Source organism: Ambystoma mexicanum, chromosome 4q (genome assembly GCF_040938575.1).
Source record: "Ambystoma mexicanum isolate Mex_15411 chromosome 4q, UKY_AmexF1_1, whole genome shotgun sequence".
NCBI lineage: Eukaryota > Metazoa > Chordata > Amphibia > Caudata > Ambystomatidae > Ambystoma > Ambystoma mexicanum.
This window is the reverse complement of record NC_090928.1, coordinates 65,986,518-66,012,114: the sequence shown is the minus strand read 5'-3', so window position 1 is coordinate 66,012,114 and position 25,597 is coordinate 65,986,518. Positions and strand designations below refer to the sequence as shown.

Here is a 25,597-nt window from a genome sequence, read left to right as displayed (position 1 = left end):
CTTGATCGAACTGTCAGTATCCATACCTCGAAATGCATAAGAACATCAAGGGACGATGTAACTGCGGTGCACACTTCTGCAAGCTGTTGCGCCGACCCGTAACTGCATGCTCCCCCTTCTTCTTGGACTAATGCTCCATCGATTCCCTGAAACATAGGACTTTCATTAGTAATGAACACAATATTGAAAAAAGAAGACACAGAGGAGGGCGACGACAGAAGGACATATCAATGGCTAAAAACGAAAGAAACATTGTGTGTAACAATCACGCTACAAGAATGCAAGATCTGATGATCTCCATCGATGGAACTGTCCGGAAACGTACCTCGAGCATCTGAGTGACATCAACGGTTGTCGTCAATACGTTGGACTCCTCAGCATCTCCCTGAAAGACAGTACTTGCATTATTTTGGATAACAATAATTATAACTGAAAACAAAGACTAGAGGACGAGTACAAGGGTGTACCATTAGGTAAAATAATCACACGATAAATTAAAACTATTGATTTACATGCCTAAAACAAGTCAGTGGCAGAATAGCTAAGTAAGATTACCAGATAGGCGCTTGAAGTGGCTGATGACTGCAATAACGACACGGATGGAGAATCTTCCGCCTTCATATTGAGTGGATACATAAATGGGGAAATTATTGTTAGCTAATGCTACACACTACCGCAAGGCCGAGAGATAAATACGTAAACTTGACTCACCAGTGGAGGGATGTGGACGAATAGAGTGGGAATAGCGGTTGAGAGCAATTTTCGCCTCGCTCGCGGTGTGTTCTTCTTTATTAGCAATGATGTGGGGTACATGTCTGAGCTAAAGTGCCTGCTGCAGATGCGGTATCGATCACCCCTCTTGTCCGCAAAGACTTCTAGGACTCTACTTTCAAGCTCAGACGGTGGATATCCGCAATATCGGACCCATTCTCTTATCTGATCTATTGTCTTAGGGAAAACATGCATTATAGTACCTTCAGATTTATTATGGGTCTTCGAAGGGCAACCGCCAATGGAACAGGCAAGCATTGTGGAAAGTTCTGAAAAATAAAGATCAACAATTCTCTATGAATACCAATGTGTTAAAAAATTAAATGACACATAAAAGGTCCAATGCAAGGTTCGTTTTGGTTCTTGGAACTATACACGTTATTCATATGCGGATAAGTATTTGAATAACTTAAAAAAAAATAGAAAGATAATTTGACTAAACTCAGAACATGTGACTAGTTCCTTGCATGTACTGTCTTGAACGAAAATAAATTGGACGCAAAATGATTATGGTACATGGCCTTACCTTGACGAACAAACAGTTAGATGCAGGGATCAGAGTAGTTTCTTGTCGTAGAACAGGGAGCAGTTCACAGGTTTGCAAACTGACGAGTTTCCTCGAAGTGGTCATGGAAGTTCACAGAGACGAAGAGCAGATAACCAGCACCTTCACGGGTTGACTAGCAAAGCGCAAAGAAGTTCTCATTAGAAATATGAAGTGGGTTATAAAGAATTCGAAACAGGGGTGTGTTTGTGAATGAATGACGTGTATATGTCGTGGCATTATGCGGTTTGCAGGGGGCCGTCCAGCGTGAGGGGGGATGCTTGGCAGGAGACACGGGGTCTGGAGGTAGACATGGGAACAACAACCCATGCTCTATAGACCACTTTGAAGTGTACATGGTCTTTGGCACCTCTTGGCCTTTATCGCTCCCTGACAGCTCCACTTGCCAGCACAAGTACCCCGGTGCGAACTGCCTTTGATAGGGGGGGGGGGCGGGTGGATTGGGGCATTGGTCGTGCAGACAAGACTCGTTTGCCGCAGGGCCTCACCAAGGAGAGGCCATCTAACTGCATGTAAGAGGCAGGCTGCAGGATCTAGTACATGGAAGGCAGGGGTGTGAGTTTATAAATACCTCACCCTCCCAGGAGAATATATGGGTGCAGTTCACCCTGGAGACCCTGGATGCCTAGGCAGTTAGTCAGCAGCAGGCTGGCCTGTGGTGGCAAGGCGGCACGGGCCAGAGGGGGTCATCTCTGTACCCGGTGCCCAAAAGGATGATTTATTATGATCAACCATATGGATTATTTACCTATAACCATGTTTTGTATCAATAAAATCCAACGGCCTTCCTTTTATTGCCAACGCTTGAACAAAGTGGTGTGGTAAGTATTTTTTGGGGAGGAGGCAAGGCCGGGAGGCTTGATGCCAACCCGCAAAATAACATATGTATGTCTGCTGCATATGGGTTCAACGGTTATGTGGATTGAAGGTGGGTGGCCAGCGTGAGGGAGGATGCTGGCCGGAGACATGTGGTGTGACAAGACAAGGCACAGGAAGACTATTCAATGGAGACACACTAGATTCATTTAAAAAATCAAAACAACCATTGTTAAAATATATGTTGGGTTTTATTTTAGATCTTAATTTCAATTGAACATAAATAATAAACATTACACATTGTAAAGTTCCGGTTGCAGCACATCCAGGGAAAATCCGCGGTATTGTCCACTGTCGCTGGGGAAATGTTGTCTAATGGCAAGTACCGCACAGGCAGGTATTACTCTCCGAACGCGGTGTCCGAGCCTCCCGTGAAGCCACCAAGTGAAGCAAAGATAGGCCACCAGCCTGTACCACCTGTGAAAATGAAAGATGCAAACTGTATTAAAATGACAAAACTTTCTTATCACTGTCGATTCAGGTAAAAAATGTCATTCTGCTTTGAAAAAAATTCTATCTAGAAAATGCACAATATGGAACCAATTTACATGCATTCGAATGATATGTAGATGTAATTTTATATGTGGGAGACGACCATGAAATAGTAGTGGCATCACTGACATCACAACCAGAGTATACTTACTCGTTACTCGGATTACGCGGACGAACAGTACCGCGAAGTTCGTGCATAAGCACCATCATCATCCTCAACACGGTCCGTGAGAGGCAGGCTTCCCTGAACTCTGGCAGCTCGGTGATGCATTGCGGACTTGGCTCGCCTTCCGAAATGTAGGCCAAGCACCCGGAATTTTCACGGCAGCAGCAGTTCTCCTCCTCAGTTGGCATTAGCTCGCACCGATTGCACGTGCACCAGGTGGAGACGCCGTCCATGCGACATGCTCCAGGCTCTTCATCCGTTGACTGGTCCTCCCAACTGCCGTCCGAATCCCCATCGTTTTCGCGTGCTTGCCTTTCCAGTAGTTCTTCCTCGGTGTACTCGGGCTCGTACATATACGGCATTATTGTAGCCATTGTGTGGTAAAGAAAGTAAAATAATTTACAGAGATGGTACAGGTGTTCACAAGGCCTAGAAGCGGCGAAGGTAGCTGACCAGAGCACAGAAACGAGTCACATAATACTCAAAGTAACACAGAGAGAGTAATGGAATCGAAAATCTGCTGTGTGTTGTGAAACGGTGTGTTTATACTTATTGAGGAAAGAGGCGTCCTGCCATTTCCATGGCGACACTTCATTAGCTGAGGCGCAGCGATTGTTGACACGAAACATGCTTTGGCGTTGGGAAATGGGTGGTACGCGTCTGCTGATGTCAGGCTCAGGGGCGGGGGATTTGATTTAGTGCCGCAAAAGCAGGTGAGCCAGGGCGATGGGGGGAAATGATAGGATTATCAGAAAATGGCGGCTGATTTCGAGTGCGTTAATGGACGAAAAGTCGGGTAAGGTCCATAGGAAAGTTTTCTACGATCTACCGATTTATGCTTAAAAACACATGGCCGAAAAAGTCCCGGAACTATCCTTTAATTCAAAGGCCCTTTATATTTCTGGGTATATTTAAGTTTCAGGTTTGAGTTTTATTTCTTGGGATTGTGAAACCATGACGCTAGCAGACCACTAAGCCATAAATAACCTGAATCTGCAGAAATAAGGTGTCATTGTTTGTGTTTCCATTAGGGTGTCCATTTGGCTGCGTAGTCCAAAGGTGACTAACTGCCGTAAACAGCCCAGATTCTTACTGGCAAACACAGACGATTCAGCCTTGGTTGACTTTTAAGCTGTATTTATTAGACTATCTTCTCCTGAGGTGATTGGACTTTAAGCCGATCGGTTTGGAACCTGATGTTATTTGTCCCCTTCCACTTTCTCTGGTGTTTTTCAAAAGAGTACAAAAGTAGTGTACTAGACGGTCCAGTGTGGAATACTTTATATAGGTATTCTAGGTTTTCATAATGTATTTTGTTCAGTAAGACAAGGGAAAGGGTTTGGGCATTTGAAATTAACATTATCAAATTGTAAACTGGCTTTTAAAAAAGTGTAGTGCAATTAAATAGTGCATTTTTTTATAGTAAGCTGCGTTTGCACAAAACAAACCTGTCCCCAAAACCCACAACAGCTTTGGGTTAACTTTAGAAATCAGGCCTCATAACGCGACTCTAACCCACATATGAACAAGGCAGAGAGAAATAAAACTAGACTAACATAATACACAGGGTACAACAAGTAGCTTTTAAAAATGTATCTGCTGCCCTCTATTTGACTGTTCTAATCCGGATAGTGTTGGATCAGTATTAGCAAGCAAATCTAAACTATCACACAGAGAATGTCAGTATGAGGGGAACCTTGACTCGTGATTGGCCATTATGAAGAGTATGAAGTGGGGGAGATCACTGCTGCAAACCGCATACCAACCTTGCTGCTTAGAGTTTTCAGATATTCCAAAGGTCCTCAAATTCAAGAGAATTCAGAAACCACCATGTAGACAAATGTTCATTAAAAAAAAGCAGACATTTAAAAGCACGCAATACCTACAAATATTTACCGCAGAGTGCTCAATTCTACTGACCACTCATTTCCACAAGATGAGAATTTAGATTTCTGTTAAGATATCCCACATATTTAGCAGAAATACTGATCCTCTGGAGATTCCGCCTCGCTCTCCTAGAAAGTCGAATCCTTGAGTTCTGCTGACACAGGAGAGGTGAGGGGCGGGCAGGGGAGACGGGAAGAGATTTTTCCAATAGCTTATGGTGAAATGAGCTTAATACTTAAAAAGCACTTACTTCTCTACATGTATGTGATTGAAAATGTCCGGCAATTCATGACAAACAAGTCGGTTTGTTTCGAGGCACAGTGCACCCCATGGGTCACATCTTTATTGAAGCAATACCCTGCTCAACTATAGTTATCCCAAAGTGTGTGCCACAATAAATAAGTGTGTGCTCATGTAGGAACTAGAGGCAAGGATCCAACAAGAAAACGCAGTGCCGTGTTATTTTTTTTTATAAAAAGGTAAGCCTATCAATAGTGTTGATAATGTCTGGAGAACAGAATCTCATTGAAAATTTTAAAGAGCTAATGTGTGCTCTTTCTATAAAATATCATGGGCACAAATTCAGTGCTGCGAGATTGTGTGGTGCCTGTACAGAGGTGCCAGATTTTTATATTTATAATGCTAACTAAAATGGTTCAACATATAAAAAGGTTGCTCTTAGAATAGATCATTCGAGCAGAAACCCCCAACACTTCGTAATCCACTTTGGAAAGAAGATGCAGGATGGATGATGGCTGTAAAAGGACTAGGACCCATGCACAATCGCCTCCACTGAGGTGGACTGCTAAGCACATCACAGCAACTGTGTTTTTCCATTACTCTCAGACTGGTTTCTCAAAATAAATGCTTCAATTGAGAGCTGTGGAAACTGAAGGGCGTGGAAAATGACACTTGTGTGAAAGCAAAAGTCATATTATGCCTTCCTAGAAGCTGCCAGTCAAACTTCAATATAAGAAGCAATCATACATATTTAAATTGTATTACCATGTTTTAAACGCTCACTGTTTTTCTCAGATTAACTGGCCTGGGACAAACGAGGAATCGTTTGGTGGTGCTAGATGCACAGTGGAGAATTAATTCCAAAAGGCGAAGTAACCTGTAAACCAATCATACTGAGGTCTAAGGTTGAGGGTTCTGAAAAGGCCCATTACACATTGCATAACTTTCTGAGCCGCTCTGCTCTCTGTATACCTCAGATGGTGTGGAGAAATCTGAGAGATCCATTTGTTGTAGAACAAGGAGATCCTACGAGTGCAAAAAAAAAGATTTAACATGGAAAAGGACTAAGGTTTTGCGCTCGCCAGAATTGTAAAACAGTACAGTACGCATTAGTATTGCCACTTGATCAAATATATAAGCGGACGCCCGCTCGACTGATAGGTTGTGAATATCATACAATCGGGATGCACGATAGGCAAGACTAACACTTATTAAACCCAGATGAATAGCATAATCGTGGCCCAGGCACATTTCAAAACATGAATCTTCAATGGGCAGCGAGGAAGCATGGAAAGTAGTCACTTTAATTAGGTTAACAATCAGCATGGCTTTTAGAAGTAGTAAATTAGATACAGAAGTGCACGCAAGAAAAGCCCTCGACGAGCACTAGTAATAGCAAGAGAATGGTTTTTGTCTGCTTAATGCTTCGAAATTCGTTTGAAAAGGTCAGTCACTCACCATTTCAAGTGAAAGGAAGCAAACGGAATTGTTCTACTGAAGTATGTTCTGCAATCTAAAGGACCCCCTCGCCCGATTTAATACTCCTCTCTGGATGTTGCTGGCTAAGCATAGCATGTCATAGGGTTTGCAATTTAATATTTTGTATGCCGATTCCATTGTTATGCAATGCATGAAAAGTGATGTGGTAAATAACATTGTCGCTTGACACTTGGAATTGCCCTTGAGTTGTGACGGCAATGTAAAATTCAAAACAATGTGCACTGTATTTAAGTCAATTTGCTCAAATAAAAAGCTGCACTGTAGCAAAGTACCTCATCTTGTTAAACAAATATTTTTACAAATTGTTTGATGTCAGGCTTCATTTAAAAAAAATGTAATCAAAGCACTGGGAAATGTCCAATTAGAGCTCACAAATGAACTTTATAGTAATGTTAAGTTTGCTTCAGGCACATAATTGGCATCAGCATAAGATGGTATTAAGGTTTTACCTCAGAAGCATATACACCATTACAGTCTGCATATTCTTCTCATACACCAAAGAGAAAGACATTTTACTTAACTAATTGGATAACAAAAAAATGTCACAGCACAAACTGACCCGGATGTGTGTAATTAACCAGCTGAATGCTACCGAACAGGTCATCTTCAGAAGGATGCAAAGCTCAGCTGGTTGCCTCAGAAAATCACTGGCCAGGCACTCTGCTATCTCACCAGTCTGTAAACGGTTTCCTTTTAAAACTAAAACGGTAAAATATTACTTTCGTCTTTTGCTGAGCGCTGACAAATATACCTTGCAGCCTCTCCACCTTCTACGAGAGATATGCTCCACTCCTAAAACCAACTAATGGGAACAGTTTGCTGCAGCTCTAATAACTCATGACTTAAAATGACTGAGCAGTCGTGGTTAAACTCACACTAGTGGCAACAGGCAAAACCAACAGCAAGAGTTGGTAAAAGTAGTGAGCCTACACAGACAACTTTTCCCAGGCTCCATTTCTCTGCTCGGATAGGTTTTTGCATACCTGTCAAGAGCACATATATAGTATAGGCTTAACCATGCTTAAATAAGTTTCAAAGAACCTCTTGGCCAAACAGCACCCCTCTGCATGCAGCAATAGATGCTTGGAAACTAGGAATGTGGAGTAGTTGATAATGCCTCTGACCGAGACATGGCTGTCAACAGGCACAGAATGTGAATAGTATACCTACATGTTGACAAACTTAAAAAAACAAAAATCTTTAGTCATCCACAGTCGATACTAAAAGGCCTTCCATGCTTGTGTCGCTGTACAAGCAATGGCATAACAACATTTGAGGACCTCGCTGTGAACCAAACCGAGGGCTCTCAAGCTCTTCAAGAAAAGATGGGTAACCCCACACCCTGGGCCACCCTGGACCACCAAGCATGAGCAATGCCCACGAGGATCATGCTGCTGCAGGGGCACATTCACACTGCACTAGGTGAAAGATGCTAGTAGGCTTTTTCATCTAACCATAACTCATTGTCTTCGCGTAGAAAGTGGGAGTGCCTGATCCCTGACACCCAAATGTACAAGTCACCATTGGGAGTGGGTTACGTTTTTTTAATTGGAAGGGTGTAAATATTTGCCACAAATATGCGAGAACAACCGAGTGTTGGTGAACAACCATCATTGTGAAATCCATCCCAGTGGGTGGAGCTTGATGGGGTCAATCTTCTCTGAGTTAATGTCCCATTATATAAAAATCGAAAATGATTGACTCAATCACAGGCTGAAATTCATGTAATGAATCTTTCCCATGCTTTAGCAATAATCGCCTAAAATGTTGGTAGATCTTTGCCAATTGCTGCTTGGTGCATAATTTTCCAAACGTTCTAGCCTTGTTTCAGCATTATATTTTTTTTGCATTTGGCTCCAACTTGGACAATCATCTTAATGTATATTGCTCCTGTTGTCAGACGCTTTAGCAAACTTCCCAAACCAATGTGTTTTATCAAACCAGTTGTCTCTATGTTTCCATTCTTTTACTAGGTTCCTCTTGACTGGCTTGGAGCAAACCCACCATCTAAAATGTGGGTTAACTGGGTTAACCCTTCTCTGACAAACAACTATTTTCCATAACATACGTATGTATGTGACCATTTCACATTCCATCCATTGTTACAAAGGGACCAAAGAAATATGTTCACACCATTACAGGGGGATCCGCTGTAGCTACATCAACAGCAAGGGGATCATGGTCACATTATACACGTCCAACAATCTCAAAGTTTACCAGTCTTTGAAATGATTGCAAATTAAGACCAGTAAACCCAGTTTATCCCAAAGGAAGGATTCCACCCAACTCCATGTTTAGATATCCCAAATTTTCAATAGCATAGCTATAAAGAAGCCCTTCAAAAAACAACCATAAAAAGCATGGCACTAGGTGCTAAAGCAGTCACCTCAAGCAAGAAAAGGAGGATTGAGAAAGTCTGGAGGAATTACTGGAAAACAGATAAAGCTGCGCAATGGATCAAATCGGTATAGATGCCAAAGGGCCAAGAGATCACTACTGACATTAAATAGAATGTACACGAGGACCTCAGGAAGTTTGTTTTTTAAATTACAAATTGAAAAACCCAACACAACCTCATTGGCACCATCATAACTGACTATTTCCTTATACATGAGTGACAACATCCTGCAAGATTTAAACCCTCTGAACAGAAAGGATCATCATCAAATTACCAATACCATCAGTCATAGAATTCCTCTAAAAAGACTTGTAGATAGACTGAAGAAATCTGTGCTAGCTTGATAACCTTAAACAGGATGCCACCATCTAGATAGCCCTCCTCCCCCCCTTCAATTTACCACCCCCAATATCACCTTTGGGGTACCGCAAATGAATTTGAAAAAAGGAACAAGCCCAATAGCAAGTCCACTTACCAATGGGATTAATCTATAAGCAAGTAAAACTAGGTTTTAACTGGAAAATAAATGTTTTTGAAATAATTATTTCTTTGCACCTAGTTCTTCATGCTCATTAAAAGATTTGTTTGCTAATATTGCCTGATCAGAAGTAGTAGTTTCTTCATGGGGCACTATGTGCATGACTGGTGCAAATATATCAATGGAGCTGTGTCGGCTAAAGCAGAGGCAGAAGGTGCTAAGTGTCTGTATCCTCCTTTCCGTTGTTAGTATTTTTACTTCTTGGGAGTATTTGCCTACTTTAGGGAGTAAACAACTATTTGTCGAGCTGCCTACAAGAAAAGGCAAACACAAATCAATCACATCTTGGCAGTTGGTTCTCACAGAGGAACCCATGGAGAACAACCAGACCGAATTAAAACTGAACATATGTTCTGCAGTGTACCACAAAAACCTACCCCACAAACATTCCTTCGCCGAAAGAAATGGAAAGCTTCTCCAGCTGACCAAAAAAGAAAAAAGCCCCACTGTTGCACCCAAACCAATAGCTAGAGTGATAAGCTGCTGCGTTCAACTAAGATACATTTTTCACATCTGGCCATAAACATTTCTGCCTAGGACAAGGACAGTCTGGATTAGGTCAACAGCCTTCATCAAAGCCTTTAGAGTAGCTGCTTAAACACTCAAAAAGGGCAAAACTAATCAGCAAGGATTAGGTCTGAAAAGATAGGAATGCAATATCCTCGTACTCCAGACATTCCACTGGCTTCCAGTCACCAACAGAATCCACTTAAAAACCCTGTGCATCTCCCAACATCATCTACCAAATGAACCAAAAAGGCGGTTCATCTGATACAGCCAGTCCGAAAGCTTCAAACCAGCAATGTGACTCGTAATAAATAGTCCCCATTTCAACCGGAAATGCAAGAGTCATCATCCTCAGTCCTAACAACCTACCCATGGAACACCAATCCTAGGTCTCTGGTATAACAAATATAATAAATAGTCAAACCAGGTCTCCTCTCTCAATAACCTAATGTGCTTCTCCTCTTTCTTCCTTTCCCTTCATTAGGGCTGTACGCGGAGGACGGGGACCGGAGACCAGAGCAGGAAAGCTGCAGCTGAATCTCGGTAAGTGCTATTTATTTATTTTTTAAAAATAAGCACTAGCTGCGGTTTTTTTTCTAAGTTTTCGGGGCTGGAGGAGCCCGGAAAACTTAGAAATAAAGCCGCAGCTTTAAAAAGGTTGTATTTATGTTTGCGGTCGCTTTTGAAGCGACCGCAAACAAACACAAGGTTATTGTGTTGGAAAACGCTGCGGTTTTTCTTTCCAGGTTTCTCAGGCTCCTCCGGCTCGGAGGAGCCTGAGAAACTCGGAAAGAAAAAACGCAGAGTTTTCCAACACAACTGCGTTGTGTTTCTGCCTGCTGTGGCTATCACTTTGGGTCCGGTGCTCCTAGGGGAGCAGCGGAGACCCAAAGTGAAAGCCACAGCAGGCAGAAACACAACGCAGTTGTGTTTACATGCCGCATAGTGTTTCTGCCTACAGCTGATTTCCCATTTGGGGCTCTCGGGCTCCCTATGGGGAGCCCGAGAGCCCCAAAAGGGAAAGCAGATTCAGGCATAAACAACGCGGTTGTGTTGGAAAACACTGTGGTTTTTCTTTCCGAGTTTCTCAGGCTCCTCCGAGCCGGAGGAGCCTGAGAAACTCGGAAAGAAAAACCGCAGCGTTTTCCAACACAATAACGTTGTATTTATGTTTGCGGTTGCTTCAAAAGCGACCACAAACATAAATACAACGTTTTTAAAGCTGCGGTTTTATTTCTAAGTTTTCCGGGCTCCTCCAGCCCGGTAAACTTAGAAAAAAAAAACACAGCTAGTGCTTATTTTAAAAAAAAAATAAATAGCACTTACCGAGATTCAGCTGCAGCTTTCCTGCTCTGGTCCCCGTCCTCCGCGTACAGCACTAATGAAGGGAAAGCCACCCAGCGGTAGCTTTTGTTTACTACAGCTGGCTGGCTTTTCCTTCATTAGTGTCGCAAAAGCAAAAGCCAGCACAGGAGGGCATCCATTTCACAAAATGGATGCGCCCATGTGCTTGCTTTTGCGAATTTTGAGCTTGAATAGCTAAAAATTTTACATAGGAAGTTTTAAAAAAGAGAATGCTAGTTTTTTTTTATGTTGCCCATCTATTTTTTAAATAAAAAATTTTACTAGACCATGCCTTTAAGCCAAGTGTGCTCTCTCAAAACCAAAGTTACCATATTCAAATGAGTGGAAAATGTAGATGCCATTTTTAATGGTGCACACAGGAGTGACAAATATGAAACCTAATGTACATAGCTACTAGAAAACCCATTATGTGTGACAGAGATTTGGACCACTAGTGTGAGTCAAGAAGATAAGTGTACAGTAAGAAGGCTTCTGTCCTTTGTGAAAATTCTTTGAAAATGAGCTGCAAAATACTGAAGAAGAAAATGCCCTCTTATCCTGTGGAGAGATTAAAAATAACCATCGTGCACCATGCAATGTAATCCAATAATCTTTGAATGTTTTCTTCATAACATCGATAACACTTATTCTGAAGTGTTTTTGGTGCTACTCGTATTGGAAATACAACAGTGTAGACGTGTTTCATGCATTATGGCACATCCTCAGGACTATATATTGTGCGCTTGTTCGGGAATGCAGATGACTTATTAGGCTCTGGTGCTCAATTGCTGCTATACTGAAGGGTGTCAAGACTGGTCTTGTAATGTGTATTTAAAAATATATGCCTTCTACGTTGCTTGTGTGAAAATGGGTTGCAACTGTCACATTGGCGTCCCCAACATGGTCCAGATATGCTCTGCTTCTACGGAGTGCAGGTGTGGAAGAAAAAGCCGACTGAAACATTGTGGGTTGGTGAACACATTTCAAAAATACTGTTTTTGGCTCATGAAGAAGAGACTTTTCATCTCGAAACGCGACAGCCATCCCTACTGAACTGGTTTTTCTCTGCTACTTGAGTTTTGCAATAAATCTAACTTTTTTCTATATGAAAAATATTTATATATATATATATATGCAGTTATGGTTAAGTTGGTGTTTCCATAGGAAGTGCACTTTTTGGGCGGCTTATAACTTCGCCCCCTCTGGACGAATCCTCACCAAACTTTGCAAAAAAAAAAGTATATGGCCCACTCTGAATTTTTTTGCAAAGTTTGGTGAGGATTCGTCCAGGGGGGGGGGGGTGGGGGGGAGCTATAGGTGGGGTCCCAAAAGGTCTGTTTTTTCCCATAGACTGAATGGGAAAAAATGTATGCTCGCGCCTACAGCCCAAACCGCTGGATGGATTTTCACCAAATTTGGACCAGGAGCAGCGGCTGGGTCCCGAAAGCGTGCTTTTGCAAATTTGGTGAAAATCCGTCCAGTAGTTTTTTTTAAATGACCAAAAAGTAGGTAAAAAAAAAATTAGTGATTTCTGCGTTTGCTTCGCGGACACACTTCCCTGTTTGCTCCGCAGACAGGATGGTGATTGGGCAAGCTGCTTGCGTGATGTCCGCGGACATCCAACGTGCTCTCTCATTGGATGCAGTGAAAGCGTGCAGTGCGTCTGGCTTCAGAGACGCCATCTTTCTTTCCCGCATGAGAGGCTTTGTCAGGTCAGCAGGAGCGTGTCTGTCTCCTGTTCCTCCCACCCCCCGCTCATGCCCCGTGTGTCCTTTGTCCCCCCCCACCCCCGCTCATGCCCCGTGTGTCCTTCCTGTCCCCCCAACCCCGCTCATGCTCCGTGTCTCCCCTGTTCCTCCAGCCCCCCGCTCACGCCATTGCACACGGTGGCCAGCGGAGGGCCGAGGAGCGGGATCTGCCGCACAAACTCATGTCCGTGTTTTTGTTTGTCCCCTGACATACAAACCCCCCGCTCATGCCCTGTGTGTCTCTTCCCTCCCCCCACCGCCTCGCTCATGCCCCGTGTGTCTCCCCCACCCGCCGCTCATGCCCCGTGTCTCTCTTGTTGCCCCCCGCTCATGCCCCGTGTCCGTCTCCCTTGTTGCCCCCACCCCCCGCTCATGCCCCGTGTCCGTCTCCTGTTCCCCTCCCCACCCCCCGCTCATGCCCCGTGTCCGTCTCCTGTTGCCCCTCCCCACCCCCGCTCATGCCCCGTGTCTCTCTCCTGTATTCCCCCGCTCATGCCCCGTGTCTCCTGTATTCCCCCACCCCCGCTCATGCCCTGTGTCTCTCTTGTGCCCCCCGCTCATGCCCCGTGTCCGTCTCCTGTTGCCCCCCCACCCCCTTGCTCTCATGCCCAGTGTCCGTCTTCTGTTGCCCCCCACCCCCCGCTCATGCCCCGTGTCTCCCTTCTTTCCCGCTCATGCCCCTTGTCTCCCTTCTTTCCACCCCCTGCTCATGCCCCGTGTCCCTCTACTGGTCTTCCGGACCCCCCGCCGATGCCCTGTTGTGTTCTCTTTATACACCCTGCCTTCCCTTTCCCTGGTGTCCATCTTGGTAGAAGATTTTCCTTCCTACACCGGGACGCCTGCCTGCGGCGTCCCGGTTTGGGAAGAAAATGTTTTTACCACCCCGGGTTCCCCCTTTGAGAACCTAGGATGCTAGTGGTCTTCCTCCATTGAAAAGGACGTTATGGTTAAGTTGCGCTACTAAAAACCTATGAAATTCAGTGAAAAAAACTTTGTTAAAGGGACGTTAGGGTTCGAAGTAAAACCAAAAAACCCTTGAAATTCCCCAGTTATGGTAAGCTAAGCAATCATAACTCGCGCCACCACCGTGCACTGCTAAGACTAACACCCACGACATCAAAGATGACATCACAAATGTCATTGATGACATCACTGATGACATCACATGTGTATGTACTTTTCATGAAATATGTGTACAAGGGATTCTTATTATAATGTTGCGAAAAAAGTGTCAAGGATCATTGCAATAAATATCATACCTCAATTAGTGCATTGAACGATGCATTGATATAAATAGCATTCCATTATGGGGTTGTATCTAGTATACTAAGCTACTAATGCAGAAACATAGCATTGTGTGCAGCGTACAAGATGAAGGTATAATATTCGTAATGTTAATATGTTGAATAATGAAATAATTGTTTTCTTAATAGATTTTTGTGCACTGTGAAATATGTAATAAGTAGCTAATAAAACCCATATATTACATAATTGCATTACTATAGAAAAAACACAAAGACAAGAACACATACCAATATACATAGGGTAAATGGCAGCTTTGAAACAGAGCAATAATTTATTTGCATGAAAATAATGCTGTCTTTAAATCTTGCGTCTTCCCCTATGTATATGTTTCATATGATGTGACTGGACTCTAAGGGAATTACTATAAGAACCTACTTGTATGATACGTCTACAAATAAAATACAATTTTTAGTTTGACTGTTACTGAAGAAAACCATGTGGCCTAGATATGTCAGCAAAAGAAAGAAAGAGTGAGCCAGACATGTGATGTCAACAGTGATGTCATCAATGACATTTGTGATGTCATCTTTGATGTCGTGGGTGTTAGTCTTAGCAGTGCACGGTGGTGGCGCGAGTTATGGTTGCTTAGCTTACCATAACTGGCGAATTTCAAGGGTTTTTCGGTTTTACTTGGAACCATAACGTCCCTTTAACAAAGTTTTTTCACTGAATTTCATAGGTTTTTAGTAGTGCTTTACACCTTACCCTGCAAAATGTCTGATGCAAAGTGCGTTGTACAGCCACGTTAAGAAAAACACGTAAGCAAAATACAAATATTTCAGTATTTGCTAGGAAAATAGCAGAACGTATACATTGAGGTAAATACGCTGATATGGCCTACATTTACTCAATTGTTATAATCAACGAAGAGGACACTAAAATGTCCCTTTTGACTAGTTTTGAAATCCTTCAACCCCGGTTACACCTAGCCTGCGCTTTTCCAAAGCTCAGCTCTCAAGGAAAGAGATGCAGAAGTCAGCTTTCTGAAAAACAGCCTCACCGATAACCGTTACTTAGTAATTAATCAATTAGCTGAGATAACCGGACCCACCTGTGAGAATTCATGACAAAAGGTTCAAATCTAAAAATATGAGGAAAATAAACCATATTACATTCCAATTAGAGAGCTTTCAGGGATGCTCCATTGTTTATGAAACAGAGTCCTGTGGCATAGTTCTTGAATAAAAGCAAGCTTCAAAAGAACAAATGTTCTGAAACTGCAAACCTTAACGAATGAAGAGAAACAGTCCATCCATTATGCGTGCCCCATCAAAAGCCCCCATTAAGTTGTTATTTCTTCTGAACACAGTTCATTGACTATTTAACAGTCCAATGACATGCTATGCACAGCAATTTAAATACAAAATCTATTTGAATGTACTACATAATGAAAGCTAATTGTTGGCTTTAACTTCTTCATAGAAGGAACTTTGCCCCTATAACACTAACACTATACCCGAAAATGTTTAAGTTAACTAAAGTTTTGGATAGTGGATCAAACACATACATCAAAAGTTGGGCATTCAAAAAATAAAAAATAAGAATTTTGAATAATTATATACCTGATACTCATTGGGCCAAAACGTGCTAACTGCCAACTCTGCCCTCAGCCAATCCCGACCAGTCGAGGCAGTCACATTCCAGATGGGATTTGCAAGGGGTCCTTTGTTTACCCTGACAAATATGTTCAGACTCCCCGGGCTGGACCCTTTTTGGCTAAATAGCAGGTAGTTGAAGTCGATGCAGTGTGTGTCATTTTCTTTCATTGTGGGAAGCTGTAGTCGAGCTTTTTCACCAGGATCGTGGTGAGACGAATCCACAATCATGTACGAGCCTGGAAAAAAACAAAACAAGTTTTTAACAATTTAAATCAATTAATACCTGGAACTACGTTTTTATCGGGCAAGGACTTGTTTAGGTGGGAAATAAGAGTACTGCATTCGAAGCAGTTTACAATAGAAGCTCGAAAAAGCGTTTATCTGAAGAATGCATCACATGCTCATTGCGTCAGTACGTTAATGTAAAAAATAAATAAATAAAAAACATACATTATTCTGCAATATTGTGGCATCAAACCATTTGGAGGACTTTATTTTATTTTTTAGACAATATTTAAGGTCTTTCTTTTACCCTTGCTCAGCTCCACAGTTCTAGGTTTCAAATTGAAGTCCAGTTATTAAATCTTAATTGATGTCAACCTCAATGTTTGTGACCCGTGTTTACTAAGTATATACGTCGTCACAGAGTCGCATGCATCTCAATGGCTACCTTCAGGGTGCAATGCCCACAACATGTATGCCTGGTGCATTCTATGCCAATAATCCGATAGCACTCTTATCTGCGCCCATAGCTACAGTGTTTAAAGCTCAATGTATTTCTTCTAAGTATTGGGATCTCAGAGACCCAGGAAGGGTCGTTAGCGTTGCACTGGTTGACAGGTGAACCGGATGAATCTAGGGCACTGTGTGCCAACCAGCTTTGGGCTTAAAGTATGTAACTGTGAATGTCTTTCTTCACTGAAGGGGAGCCGCAGTAAAGTCTTTTCATTTGGGATAGTGTGCATGGAATTCTGAACGCCCAATATTAACATAGCTGGGTGAGTTACACGGCCTAAAAGTAATTCAGGAATTTCAAGGGCATTCTGTTTACAATATACAGCATTGCGATGGGGATGACCAGAAATAGGGCCATTTGTGATATTTGAGTACTACTTGTTCCTTGCTAATCAGAGGCCATACAACAGAAAATGTTATAAGTGCAAGGACAAAATTGGATGAAAGGGCATTTGAGTCAGACAAAATGCGAGTTGAGCCCCTAACACAGTGTGCTGGGCAAACAAGGTAGCCAAAGACACCCTGATGGGCGCTGGCCGCCATAAACTCTGATTTAATGTAAACTCGGCAGCACTACTTTATTTCCAAGGAATATATTATAACCCATGGTGCACTGAAAACCTAGGAAGATTACTTTCAATGATGAGAAAGAGCTCAGCACATGCCCAATAAGCAGACTAAAAAATGAAATGAAGAAAATGCTCTAAACCAGTGATATTCAAGCTTTTTTTTTATACTGAGGGCACCCCCTTCTGCCCACGAGCAAAAATATCCCCTCCTCCTCCAAAAGCGTAAACTTCTTATATTTTCTATTAAGGTGTGCCAGGGACTTGCGCCAAAAAGTAATCCAAAAACACAGCATACACCAAGCAAGACGTAGCACCAATGTATTCGACCAAAGGAGCGAAGAAGCAGGGTTTAGACAGCACAGTGTAACTGAACAAAATGAAATGAGCGGTCAACGCCGCCCACTGCGGCAAAACATTTTATACACCAATTACAGAATTACCATACATTTTAGTTACATTTATAGGGAGTGTAACAGGAGCTGATGGGTGGAGCTATGCCAGTCCCCTAAAAGAAGGGGAATGTTATGTGACCCTGATAGAGTACAACATTTCTTGGCCAAAATCACATTAACACTCGACATCACAAAGCGCCCGACACCGCCCCGCAATTGGTTGTGCTGATCTGCCAAAAACGTTGGTTTGCCATTGATTGTGATTGACCAATATACAAATGATGGATAAACCTCTGCATACTGATTGGGCACAACATCTTGAGATGGAAAGGCGCGAGAATCACATCGAGTTTGACCAATGCTGTGCCCCACAGACATCAGCAAGGACACTTTACAATGTTGCAACCTTGGGGCACAGAAACCTTTCTCCGCTCCATAACCACAACCGAGCATTCTGCCCCCCCCAGCTCACTTTTCATGTTGTGCTGCCAAGTGTAGTCTTAAAAAATCTGTAACACACAATAGATTGATTTTTTAAGATTTCTATTTTCTCTGCCAATTTTCCTCGTGCAACCAGGTGTCTAGTTTACTGGCCTCGAAAGTATCTTAGAGTGACTTCTATGGGGCTGTGTTCTCCTGGGAAAATTCAGCCTTGCAACATTTCTGTGCACCGTTTCTGCTAAAAGTTCGAAAACTACATGCTGCTGTCACAAAACCCCCTACAGCTATTAATATGAGCCGCTGGTGAAAATGATTTTCTGACCTGCAGCATCAAGATAATTGCTTCCCAACTGTTCACATATTGCTCAAAAAGCCCCCCCCTAACACTTTACCCCCTAAGACACCTTAAACCTGCACCCTCTGCCTGTCCTACCCCATTTGCTACAACTAATCACCCACCCTTCATTGCGTTCCACCATTGGACTTCTCATGCTTTGCCTGCTTCTGTGTCCCCCTATGCATCCTGCGCTGCGTTGCGTTCAATGACATCTGCATGCTCAATGTCACTCACCACATTACTTGTTCAACTGATATGCACCCCCCCCCCCTTGGTAGCGTTGAACCTGCACGTTTACAGCATTGGGAAGCCACCATAATCTTTATACATTTGTGAATGTCTGTATGTTCATTGTTGGCTCCAGCCCCATAACAGTTGGTGGGCTGACATGTTGGGCCAAGGTCGGCATAAAAGTCTGGGGTGTACTTGTTATAGTGAAATATCACCAACCCAACCCATTCGCCCTGCATAGGGTGAGGTCCGCCCATTGCTATCAGTATAGGCGATTTCGGGAGATTGCCGATTTTGCAACTTTCCCAAAACTAGGACGTTAAGGCACAAGATCGGCATACCAGTCTGGCCTGTACTGGTGATAGTGACATTAGACCACACCCCAGCCATTCGCCCTGCACAGGGGTGGAGCGGGGTCCAGCCCTCTGCAATCAGTATAGCTGATTTCGGGAGGTTGCCGATTTTGCGGTTTCTTAATAGGAATATATGACACATTAAAACATACACAAGGCTATTGCAGACTGCTACGTGCAGGTCAGCTACAGACCGGGGCAATACCGGGTGGTACCGCTACTGCTTTTATAAAGAGGGTCATCCCTCCATCCACCCTGACCCCCCCTTCTCCCCTGCATATCCTTTGAACATAACTGCTTTAAACAGAACAAATCCCAAGCTTTCAGCATCCACGATGTATGGAAAAACAGAAAGCATACATAAATAAGCGGTCTGCTAGATTTAATGAAAACATGCACTTTCTTCTTTGGTCATCTAGAAATAAACCATGTCTATTCTTCAAGTGTGATCTACTCAAAGCTAGCTCCAGCGCAAAATGTGTTTCTCACAGACATTGGCACTGCATATTACAAAGCTTTTAAAAAAATCACGAGAAAACAATTCTAACATTGAACTTTTCAGTAGGAACCCAAGCACCTCTTCATGAACAAGTATACCTGCCAATCAAAGCACAATGAAAAGCATGCACGCTTGCCACTAACACGTACTGGTTGCATTTGGTCAATTTTTTCTTTTCCACTTTATTTTTATTGCATAAATTCGGATAACCAGACAAAGCAATAAATCACAAAAAACAGTCAACTTGGAGCCTTTCCCCTCCCCTTTCCCCACCTCACTCCCTACTTTAAGAACAACCAGACCCCAAACGGGCCATTGGGAATGTGCAATACACTTATAAAGGACCATTAGCCATAAGCAGTCTCAGGTAGGGTTCACTGAGAGCAATTAGAGCAATGTGGACGTTATTGAAGAATTTGCCCTGAGGCAGTAAACTAAGCCCCTTCGGAGCAGGAAATCTTAGAGTCGCATAGTGCCACAGTCTTCATGAAGGAGCACCACTGTCCAGTCCTGTACGAAGCCGTTCATTGGCATTTGGTCAATTTTAAGCTTCAAAATCAAGATGAGCGCTTCCTCAAACCAGAGGGAAAAAGGGGACATTAATAAGCATTGGAGCTCTAGGCCAAGACGAATGTTCAATAAGTTCTCCAAAATAGTTTAATTTCACTTCATGCAAAAGAATATGCAGAGTATTTAGCAGTTTAAAAAAACACCACCACATCATCGTAAAAATTCACCTCCAAAAATGAGTCTAGTCGCACAGAACAGTTTCTGATGCTACATCACCCTTTACACAATTGTAATATGAAGAATTAATACATTTGGCATAAAATGTCAAAGAAAGTCGCAAGACATTGTATGGTTAGCTGATTGACAAGTTGGATGTTTCTTAAAATGTTTTAAAAGTGTTACATGCACTTGTCAACCAACAGCAGAGCTTTTGAATATAGCAGCCGTTTCAGGAATTTCAGTAACATTCAATAATTCACCCATTTATTTTGCAGGAAAACGAACAATATAAACCTAGGTAGAGCGGTGATGAAAATTTAGAAAATAAGAATGACACTGGGATTTGTGCCACTTCCCATAGATTCAGCAGCCATCTTTTCTCTTACTTGCGAGATGTGTTTGCGCAGGGCGAGAGGAGCAACAGCAAGCTCCCATCAGTCAAGCCTGAGCACACCCTCTTTCCTGCCTAGATTTACTGCAGCCCACTCACCTACAGACAACTGCATTAGCCTGCATCAGGAATATTCCATTGGGCAAGAACACAATTGTAACCACTTCTCACTCATGAAAACTCTCACTAATGCAGCCTCACCTGGCAGTCCAGCGAAGTCAATTTGCAAAGAGTAAAACCTGTTATGTCGGTCTGCCTGGCCCAAGGTGGTTGGCCCATTGTCCAGATGGCTGTGCCACACACAGTAGCTGATGTTTTAAGGCAGCTGATGGCTTCTCAGAAAGTCACCTCCGTACCAGAATTGGTCTACCCAGAATGCACAATTTGCATATCTCGGCAGGTGACTCTTACAAGTTAGGTGTGCAGCTGTCAGTGGTTTCGCTATCCAATACCAATCACAAAGATACCCTTCTCCACTGTTCTGCACCATCCTGACCCCTTCCTCTCATCGATATCCCGGCAATCACTTCAGAGTTGAGGTGAGGAAACCCACACCACCATTCTCGGTAGTGTTAATGCACATTTTAACTTTCACCCTTTTTGATTGGCTGGCCTGACTGACATGATGCTAGCCCATGACATCACAGACCATTACCCACCTCAATGTAGGAATGTTAAATTGGGTCGACAAAAAGCATTACAGAATGTGCATATCTTGTCACAAACCTTCCACACTTAGCAAATTTCCGTAAAGCGGGCACATTCATTACAAAGATGCAAGCTACACACCATTACCATTAGAGATTGTTACAATGTGTGGTGTAAGGAACAGGAAACAGCAGAACGTTAGCATTAGAGATTTACTGTCAGGGTAGTAGAACTTCACGTTACCGACAGGCCTCCGAGTTAAAGGCTTATTCTGGCCTCCTTTTTAACCAACTCCACAGGACCCGCCTATTATGGGTCAATCGGTTAACTCATGAATTCATAACCTTGAAATTCCTTTAATTACATGGCCTGCGGTAGCGGCCATGTAGTTATGGTTAAATTGCTAATCCCATAGGAAGAGCACTTTTTGGGCGGCTTATAACTTCGCCCTGGACGAATCCTCACCAAACTTTGCAAGGAATGAATATGGCCCACTCTGATTTTGTCTGCAAAGTTTGGTGAGGTTTGGTCCACATGGGGGGGCAAAGTTACAGGGGAGGGGGTCCCAAAAATGTCTTTTTTCCCATAGACACAATGGGAAAAATCTTTGCTCACGCCTACAGCCCAAACCACTGGACGAATTTTCACCAAATGTGCGGCAGGAGCGGTGGCTTGGTCCCGAAAGCATGCTTTAGTTAATTTGGTGTAAATCCTTCCAGTAGTTTTTTTTAAACTACCAATACGCAAGGCAAAAAAATTAATGATATCCATGTCCGCTCCGCGGACACACTTCCCTGTTCGCTCCGCGGAGAGAGAACTGATTGGCTAATAAACGTGCGTCATGTCCGGGGACACAACGTGTTCGCTGATTGGTTGGCATGAAGCGTGATGTGCGTTAGATGTTCGGAAACGCCCGCCATCTTGGATTCACGGACATCACGTTAAAAACAGATTAAAAAACACAACATTGCACTTGTCAAACTTATCAAATAATCTTTGCGGGGGTGAGGGGTGATGAGGATGGGATGGGATGGAATATGGCTGCAAGCAGCAAAAGAAACGGGCGGTTTTTGCCACAAAAGTCAGCAACAGTTCAGATGTTCGCGAACAGTCCTGAGAAGTTCGGGACACTTCAGACGTTTGGGAACAGTTTTTGGATGGCATATAACTTTGGCACCACTCAATGAAACCACACGACATTTTGCAATTTCGTTCCCTTGTTGATTCCGAATGTTTTTAAGTTTGGTGGGATTTTGTCAAGAGGTGGCAAAATTGGAGGGGGTCCCAAAAAGGTTATAGCTATAAATGTTTTCGTAAAGTCTGAATGGATTTTGTTTTTTTTGACAAGTGTCATAACGTAGGTACAAAAAATATTGATTTACCTCTGGTGACTGGGGTGCAGCCTGTGGCCATGGGCAGTAGCCAGATTGTCCGGGTCTTGGAATAAGGTCATGATCCGGACAATCAGGCTACTGGCCATGAACACGAGGGACAACACATGTGGTTAAAGTGGCCATGTCCACCTGGGACTGGCTTTGTGGTAAAGTGCTCGTGGTAATATTGTCATAGGGTTCTCATTTCGCCTTCTGCAGGCTGCCATGGAAAGAGAAGAGGGGCCCTATACGGAACCCTGCCTTCCCTTTCCATGGTGGCCATCTTGGAAAAGGAGTTTCCGTGTAGGAAGTAAAATCCTTTATTTAGCACCCCGGGTTCCCACTTTGGGAACCTAGGGTGCTAATGGCCTTCATCCCCCATTACAGGAGCTGGAATGGGGGGGATAATGGTCCAGAGACCTCGTTATCCACCTTTGCTTCATTTGGGCAGATAACTTGGGCTGCCAGGTCGGTATCCACCCTTCCATCCCTGGAAACGGCACAATATCGCCATTAGCATAACACAAAAAGCAAATGTAAATGTTGGAAAATCTTATTGAGTTTATGTACTTTACTGAGAAATGTAAAGTAGATGGAGTCCAAGATTTTTTTTTTAGTTCTATTTTTAACTGTGAAAGGTGGTGCCAAGGGTTTTGACCCATGTTGAATCAATAGACTGGGTAGATGTGGGGATGAGCTGTCGCCGCCCACATTCACGCCAGAATCCAGGAGAACCGGGATGTTTGCGCACACCAAAATGGTCACCTAATCTGCCACCCACCAGTGCAAAGAAAGATGGTTCTGTTCAAAATCCGTTTTTATTGATGTCAAAAAGTTGCTAAAATCATGGGCACAAGACCACTCTAAAGATACAACCTTCTTGTGGGGGGTTCCACATCACCACTCTACTGTAAGGATACCATCAAAACACTGTTAAGCAAGGATCATACACCATCAAGCAAAATCCCCTTTTGAAATGCATTAATTCAAGACAGATCCAAAAAAGGGGTGCAGTACCCGCTTTGGACACAAACCGGCGCTAGCGGTCTAAACTCTTACAGGAGAGCTGTCTTGCAGAACTGTGCATTGATCAGAAGGAGTCTTAGTTAATTAAAAGTTCAAAGAGTCTCTGTTCATGGGAGGCATTCACACCAGCCATGAGCAGCAACAGCCCAGGAAATCACAGGTCTCTGTTAATCAAATGCAGAGAGGCCCCCCTGGTCTGCTGACCTCAGCCTGCTGGAACCAGCACAATAGACCCTTGCAATTGAATGGGGTATGTTGATTTTCAGTGTGGACTGTAAACAGAGCCCTGCCTGGAAGGAGAGACATGTGTTTCCTGACTTACCCAGTTTCTGGGGGTGGGCTCAGACACTTTTGTCGAATCATATTGCAGCAAATATATGTTTAAGTTAAATGCTTCTAAAATATTGTATTAAGCTTACAAAAATGTGCAATTTGGAGATCCTTAATCTAAGAAATGTACCCACAATTCAAGACTTGATTCAACTTTGTACCATGTTCTGAGGCAAAACCCCGCTATTTATTGATACTACAGACACTGTGTTTATGCTAGAGACCTAGTAAATTAATGGAATATGGGTAGAAAGGCGGTGTACATGTGTGCCATTTTTGGTAAACGTCCGATATTGGTAAATCAACTAAAAATGAAAATAAGTTGCCATTTGTGAATGCAAGTCCTCAGGAAGATCAGAGTTGGGCCAGTATGTACCTTAAGTCAGCTGTAATATGTACATGTAATGTCAAACAACTGTGTATCTGGGAAGTATGTGTAGTTATGAAAAATGATTTTCTATGCAAAAGTAAAGGGGCGTTCTTCAATAGATCATAAATGGCTGACATCACTCTGACACTCCATTTCCTTCCCCCAATTAAGGAGGAGAGGGGAACTTGGCCAATGATACGTCGTGAAGGGCAGGCTTAGCTATGCCCAGGCACACACCCACTTTCAAAACACATAAAAGGAACATTGAAACCCAGGTAGAGAGATCCATTTTCCATTTCCTTGCGGAGCACGCTGACAGACGACTTCACATCCAGAACATAGAACTTAACTCCAGAACTTGTAGCAGAGGGGCCAACCCACCAGCTAAATCCTATCAGCAGGCCTTCAGAACCTAGCAACCCAAACCAAACTATTCAACAGCCGGGCCAGCTGTTTGAATTCTTTGCCAAGAACTTTTGCCAGAATCAGAGACCAGACGCTGTGAGCAGAATCCGTGACAAAGTCGCATTCCTGTCCAAAATCTAGTGTGAGTACCCAGCTAGCACTGTGCCAAAACCAATCTCTTAGTTTAAAATAATCTAATCCAAACTATTTTAATCTATTAGAAGTGCCTCCTAGAATCGTGTCATTCTGTCATCTTTAAAGCTGAAAACTGTCATCTGTCATTCTGAAACTGTGATTTAATTTCTGAAAAACTACCTTCACAAAATCATCCGTATCTCTGGAACCGTTTGTGCTAGGAGCGAGTTTTAACTGTCATATTAAAGCTAAGATTCTAAGCTTTCCAACAAGCCTGCTACTCCTTATGAGCCTTCTCAGCTACTTTATCCTCTCTATATCAACTTCCAAGCCATTAAAAAGAGTACCACTATAACATTATCCATTGTTGATCAACATCATATTCTCAAGTGTGATATCAAATATTAATTTATTATAAAAGTGTGATATATATAGTTTAATTTTCAAATAAACCTTTTAATTTGCAAAACAAACGTACTTCTTGGCTCAGTGGGGTTAGGGGGATTCTAAGAGAGGGGTGTTATATAAGGGTTGTCATCCAGAGTAAACAAACTGGACATAAAAATATATCAATAAGGGTTTCCCTCAGCATCCCAGACTAGGCCTTGACTTAGCTGTAGTGTTGAATTGAATCCGCTTACAGTGGTTCCTAAAGGAACATTTAATTGTTTTTGGATGCATTTTTTGTTTTGTCAGGA

At 42.9% G+C, this 25,597-nt stretch overlaps 1 protein-coding gene across 18 annotated transcripts in view; it reads right to left on the bottom strand.

Annotated features, from left to right (window-relative positions):
* The window catches only part of PTPRK (protein tyrosine phosphatase receptor type K), a 1,571,968-nt gene that overhangs the window by 1,171,762 nt on the left and 374,609 nt on the right, over window positions 1-25,597 (bottom strand). For all 18 annotated transcript variants that reach the window (XM_069607477.1, XM_069607481.1, XM_069607480.1 and 15 more), the window contains one exon: window positions 15,900-16,171. In XM_069607477.1, coding sequence (XP_069463578.1) covers window positions 15,900-16,171 — 272 coding nt within the window. The remainder of the gene's footprint in view (window positions 1-15,899; window positions 16,172-25,597) is intronic.